The sequence below is a fragment of the Frieseomelitta varia genome, unplaced genomic scaffold, assembly GCF_011392965.1.
Source record: "Frieseomelitta varia isolate USP_RPSP 00005682 unplaced genomic scaffold, Fvar_1.2 scaffold_993, whole genome shotgun sequence".
Classification (NCBI taxonomy): domain Eukaryota; kingdom Metazoa; phylum Arthropoda; class Insecta; order Hymenoptera; family Apidae; genus Frieseomelitta; species Frieseomelitta varia.
The window spans coordinates 99,571-106,542 of record NW_025110804.1 but is presented as its reverse complement, the minus strand read 5'-3'; the positions used below and the strand labels follow the sequence as shown (position 1 = coordinate 106,542).

General features: G+C 33.0%; 1 protein-coding gene across 1 annotated transcript in view; it reads left to right on the top strand.

Moving 5' to 3' along the window:
• Positions 1–51: 51 nt before the first annotated feature.
• The window catches only part of LOC122538403, a gene marked incomplete at its 3' end in the record, with an annotated part of 71,548 nt that continues 64,627 nt past the window's right edge, over positions 52–6,972 (top strand). Inside the window, exon 1 of the mRNA XM_043672439.1 lies at positions 52–502. Coding sequence (XP_043528374.1) covers positions 251–502 — 252 coding nt within the window. The remainder of the gene's footprint in view (positions 503–6,972) is intronic.

Below are 6,972 nucleotides of genomic sequence, written 5' to 3'. Positions count from 1 at the left end.
CGTGGTCGGCAGGGTTTGATAATAAAAAAAAAAAAAAAAAATAATAATAATAGAGAAAGCTTAAGAAAGATAGCAAAAAAAAAAAAAAACAGTACAAAATTACTAAATAGTAATAACGTAGTAGCACGTCGAAGTAACAAACACGGTTGATGGAGTAAAAGAGTTATCCAAAACCAAAAACGCACGAAAAAGGTGTAGGGAGGAGACGGGGGCATTGGGTGGAGGTGGTGCGCACATCCTCGGCAGCCCGATGCTGTTCGTCCCGTTCACGGTGCCCACCTTCCCCGCGACGCATCATCAGACGACCCATCCTGCGCATCAGACGCATCATCAACAGCTGCAGGCCACTACCCAGAATCCGGTGCAGCAGCCGCAACAACTCACGCAGCTCAATCAGCTGAGCCACCTGAATCACCAAGGCATTGTACCGGCGACGACCAACCAGCCAACCATACACAGCACCAGCTGTTCGCCGCAGCAACAAGCAACCACACCGAATAAGGTAAAACAAAAACAGAAAAAAAAAAAAAACAAAAACAACAATGTTACATCACACTTTTCCATGCGCTTTTACATTGGACGCATCGATTCGATTCGTCCCAATGACGTGGATAAAAGACGTTGAAACTGTTGTGCCTTTTGGCTTATCTTGAGGGTACCGTATCAACGAAACGTCGCCCGTCAGATTTCTAGGTCACATATTATTTCAGCAACAACAGAGCGGTGTACGTACGAGATACTTATTCTCAAGGTCACACTCTGGTTAATGCTTTCGATACTTTTACGCCGAGTTAACCGTTTCAATTTTCTGCTGCAGTTGACATTATGAAACGGCATCCGGTGTGGGTAATATTTTCAAATTACGAGACGATATAATTTCATCAGTTTATATTAACAGATTGAATGAAACCTGAATTAAATTTACATTAAATATTTCACCTTACGGTTGTACGATATAGCACGTATAAAAATTTGTAAACGTACGTGAATGTTTGAAGCTAAGATATTGACCTCCGTCCAGCACTATTAAATTACTATCACTTATTAATCATTTGAAAGAAGTAACGTCATTCTCGTAAAAACTATTTGCTATGAATGAAAAAAGAAATTGTTTATTCTTTCTTCTGTCCGCCTCTGTTGATCTGATCACTCCGTTATATCAGAAGTTAATTGTGAACGCTATTAATTTAGAGAAGTAACGTTCAATTATATTTAATATCTTCTCACAAAAAATCTTGTTTTCTGTACACGAAGAAGAAATCCATTTATTGGCTTTCTCGTTCTCTACATTGATCCGACCATTACGCTATATCAGAAGTTAATTACGGTTTATGAACTGTTTCGATTTTACATTCATCAAAGTTATTTACCATTAGTGACAGTTTTAATTACGGCGATACGCGGAGGAGAGAGAAAAAAAAAAAAAAAAAACCGCCCGCTCCTCACGTTGAAGCGAAACGATTCGATGGATTTTCATTTCGGAGCGCGGAGGAATATCGCACGCAACAATCCTCCAATCCATCATTGCTGATCGTGACAGTTAAAAAATAATGTGCGTGTCTCAATAGTCAGGACAGAGCCGTTTATCATCGAGTTACCAGAATTCCAGTTCGCTGGTTTACATATCAGTGATTCAATTCGTGCTATTCAGTTAAATGTAAAATCGGAACTGACCAACTATAAATAAAATAACAATTCACTGCTCGTGTGATCTACTCGCCGCGTATACTGTTACATTAGCTGACTTTGTCTGCGTGCGTTTATTTATTGAAAACCGGCTTATTATCCTGTTATGCATATATATTCGTTACCAACAACACGTGTTAATCGTGCAAATTATAGTCTTACGCAGCATCAGGCACTGGGATGCTTTGTAGAATTATTGCGATCATAATTGTCGTTACACGATTTATATATTATTACGATGACTAATTTCTCTTATTTTCTGTTCTGTATGATACTTCGTTCTATCGTTTGCGTTGTTAATTAAATAAAATGTTATTTTCGGTTTCTTCACGACGGTTTGATACGTAGGCTACCATGTGACACACAAATATCTTTTTATCAGTAAAATATTATTAGCAAAAATGTATTCATTTTTCATTAATGCAAAATGACTTCGGGATTTTCTTTATTGAATGATTTATTATATATTTACTTTGGAAAGTTATTCTGTTATTTATTTATTCAGCTATTGATTTATTTAGCATATTGGGAGACGCGAGTTCATACGTGGCAGCCAACGTGTTGATATTTGTATATATTATTTTATTATTCACTCGTGAAATTATTATCGTACATTGACAAGACATGCCTCATATTAATTATAAATTACTTTATATTAATTATAAGTTGCCTTTGTATTTGTAAGTTTATTTTGTTATACATATATAGATATTCGTGAAATTATCAAAGTACTATCAAGTCCTTTTTTTATCAAATAATTAAAAGCAGTCGAAAATCGATACAATTTAATAATGAATTTTTGAAAAATCGCCTAGTTATTCATATTGATTAGTATTTACCTGTGAAATATGTAGTATACGAGTATAAAATACGCAACGTAAGTACATTTTATAATTTCGCTGAAATCATAAGAAAGTCACCAATAGTATTACACCAATAATATTAATAAATATTCTCTTGTAATTTTTTACCTTGATTAAAAAGTTTAATTCTGTACGGACATATATGTCAGTAGAAATATCTCGTGTTTATAAATAAATAAATTATTTTCGTGGCAATTTGTTTATTCTTACTTTATTCTTAATTTGTTTCTTCTTCTCAGAGTGAGAATCATCTGTTTCAGAAATCTGTTTTATCTGTAAACAATGCATAATATATATTTATAATTTATACGTTTATTATATTTACAAATTATTATTTATTACACGCCCGATTAAAATGACCGATATGAGTTATTCTTAGTTAAAAAGCACAAAAGCCTGAGAAGCATTGACAATCATAAATTGAAATTATTATATACAATCTATCAAATATCTATTTAAAGTTAAAGAATCATTTTCTTATGAAATCTTACTTTTTAAAATCCCGTAAATTTGCCTGAAACTTCTAAACTAAATTTGCTTGTTACTCGTCTTACCTCGATACCACTTGAATTTCCATTAATTTCACCACACAAGTGGACATTATTGGAAATAGTTTCCCATAATCTCGAATGTGTTAATTAATATCGTTTGTCAACGTTTCTAATTACGCTTTTAATTTCGTGACACCAGTCTGTTTCCTTCTCCTCGGTCTCTCGATTCTTGTTCACGGTATCGTTGCGAGAGCGATACTATGGAGCCCTATTGCTTCCTTCGTTCTTCTCGCCCGCGTTTCCTTGCAGCAACGCGCTTTTATTATCCTGGCTGGGGTTCAAGTCAATTTTCTTTAGCGAGCTATAACTCGCCTGTTCTTGGGGCGAGCGTCGTCGAGACACGCAGTGAGCGCGACACGATCCCGTTGCCAGCCAGCGAGAACTTCCTTTAATTCTTAAAATCTGGCAATCCGCGGGGTGGCGTTTCCTCTCTGCCTGGGCCGCCACTACAGAAGCTGCATGGTATTTCTGAAACGAAACAACCTTCTCTCCTGGTTCACTTCTCGTCTGCTGGTTGGCGCCGCTTCGTCGATGAGAAGAAAAGACGTATGGCTGTTCGTTTACGATACGATTTATCAATTACCAAACACATTCAAACGCACACTCCGCCAGCGATAGTTATGTACGTACCTTCCTCGAGGGGGAGCTTCCACGTCAATTAGATCGTGCCATTATGGAGGACGGAAGACGTGGAAAGTCTTATTCAATTTTGTAAATCGGACAGCAGTTGCCAGGCAATTTTTAACTCTTTACAATATACGAGTGACTATAGTGACTCTTAAATACTTGTTTGTAGTGCAGTATTTCATTTGAAAATCTTTTGAATTGATATTACTACATTGTACAATGTTACTGTACTGCAGTATTATTCCATATATTATTTTTCGATGCTTTATCTGTGAAAAGATATTTCAAAGATTCGCTCGACATTTTTTCATCATCGTTGCTAGATACTATAATTTTATGAATTGTTATAAATCGTTATATAATTTTAATTACTGTTAAATTTAATTTATATTTCATCCAGATCGATAGTATAAAAGTATCAAAAATCAAAAGTAAAAATATAAAAACTAGAGGAATAAATTGTATTTCTGCGCGAAATCAGTCATTTTTTTCTGTAACTTTAAAATCTGTTTTTTTATTCAATCTATAAATATTCTTCAACAGACTGCAACTTCTTATAAAAATTGCGGTAACGTTCTGATAGGACGACATTCTTAGTTGGTTACAATAATTTTAAGTTTTAAATCGAAGAATAGAACATTCTGTTCCTTGTTAAAACTTAGATAAGCTTTCAATGATTCTTTTTTTATTTTCAACTGATCTTTTAATATTAATACTTATGCCAGAAACAACACATATTTACATTATGATATTATTAATATTTATGTTTGTTCCACATTTATCACGTGTCGTTTGAAATTTGTAAAAATTTAAATGCAAATATATTTCATACAAGTCATTTTTACGAGTTTTATATAGTGTTTCCAGTATTTCATGCGTAACAAAGATTGAATTATATTATAAATATACATATGTTCTTAGAAATTTATAAGTTATGATGTGATTGTTTTTAAAAGCTTTTTACTTTTCATCGATTTGCAACACACATTTTAAAAGTGTGTACTTGAAAGTACGTATACCACAGTATAAAGTAGGATTTAACTATGATGGATACACTGATACTGACACTGATATTGATAGTAATTAACGTTTCATTTGCTTAACACTAGAACAATTAGAAATAAAAAAGAGAAATAAAATATAAAGCACGTAAATGAAAAATCTTAAATTCATTTCCTCTTGAATGTTGAAACGAATATTTAATACGAGACTGATACGACTGTACAAGTTTCCTCGTAAGACTTTAAAACATTTTACTTAGAAACATATTTTCAAATAATTATAAAAAGAGATTAAGTGTTTATCTTTCTCGGCTAAAAGTTTCACGTATGAACCAAGCATAAATATGTTTACATGCAGACAATATTAGTACAAATTATATTTCATGTATATTAATATAAATTGTATTTCTTGTATACTTCACGCACACATTGTATATACCACGATGTATACAAGCATCCATTTCAATCTTCAATTTATATTATTATAATCATTATCTTAATTTTATGTGCTATTGTACATGCTTAGTTATAAAATTGATTACGATTTTATTATATTATTAATTGCTTATTATTGTATTTCAATTACTACATTGATTAATGTTATCAATTTATTATTATTCAATTGAATGTACCATTGTAGTAATTAAATGAAATACTCTCATAAACATGACCGACATATAAAAATTACAATTAACAGATTTCCTAGGAAGCTTGAAACTGAACTGCCTCATCAAAAAATCTCAGAAAACTTACACATTGAAGCAGAAGCTCAGCACGTGTGCCGATTATCACGCGTAAATAATGAGAATACAAATAAATCTTCGAGACAGGGTGCATTTTTCATTCAATAAAGAGCCGAAAGTTTGTAGTTTGGTTGTTCACGGAAGAATGAAGAAACGATAAAGAAGAGAGGTATCCGGCGGTGGGGTGGGAATAGCAGAATTTCTAAAGCGAGGGAAATAGCTGGTACAGCGGTAGAAGGTCGTGTACGAAGGAGTACGAAGACTTTGAGAGTTGTTCGCGTAACTTTATTAATTAAAGGACGTTAGTCCTTGTTGCTCGATACATCTTATATACCTACCACGGTCGTGGTTCTCCCATACAAAGAAGAAACCAGTGTCCCGTCTCTCATCTGTTCTATCCACTGGCGTCTTGTTCGACGTTCTTACCCTGCGTATCGATCATCGTCAATGTCCACCCGTTTGGCTCCCGATGGATCGTGCATCGCGTTATTGCCCCTCGAAAGATCGTGCCAGTCTTATTGTGTTTAGCACAATCACTTTCGGATCTTCCCTTTTGCCAGGCATCGTCGCCCGTTGGATTATTTTAAACAAGTTACGCATTCATAGGGAAATTCTATTGACAACACGGCTTGACATCCGGTGATCTTCTTTGTCTCCTTTGTCAACCTGTATTTGACGAGAATAAAATTTCTCTCGCGTGCATATCGTTTTATGGATGGATGTTGGAGATTTGTATAGAATTTTTATTCCACGTGAGTCGATATTATTAATAGTAATACTATATGATTAATTTATACTACAGTAGTATGATAAATTAATTTTATAGTGTTATTATAATTCTGCAATATATTATATAATTATAATGTAATTATAATACTATATAAAAAAAGTATAGAAATTATAATAGTATTTAATTAATTTATGGTAACTTAACATTGTACATAATTAATTTATACATTATGGTCAAATACTACACTTACATATTTCAACATTGAAAAAAATTATAAATTATGGTATAATACTATACTCACATATTTCAACATTGAAAAAATTATGAATAATCGTTTGTACAACGAAACTAATATTTATAATTTTTTCTGCAGTGTTAATGTATTAATAGTTGAATCATAAGATACACATTACAATTTCATTGCAATTTCAACATTTTAGAATGTGAATAACGTTGATTTTAACATCACTATGCAATCTCGAAACATTTTTTTTTTATAGTTTTATAAAATTTGTTCTCATTTGTTAAAGATAGTTAATACGTTCCAGTTGTCGGTGAAACATAAATCACAAATTTACGTTTGTAACACGTTCTTCAAAAGATGAGACCGAAACACGAAAAGATTTATTGGAACGAATTTTTAAATAACGCGCGCTGCATTAAATTACAGCGAGCGTTTGATATCGAAATAAGTTATTAACATCAGTATAAACATTTGCAAAAGGAGACTACTCATAAAGCGCTGCAAATGAAGCGCTTTCTGTGCTTACA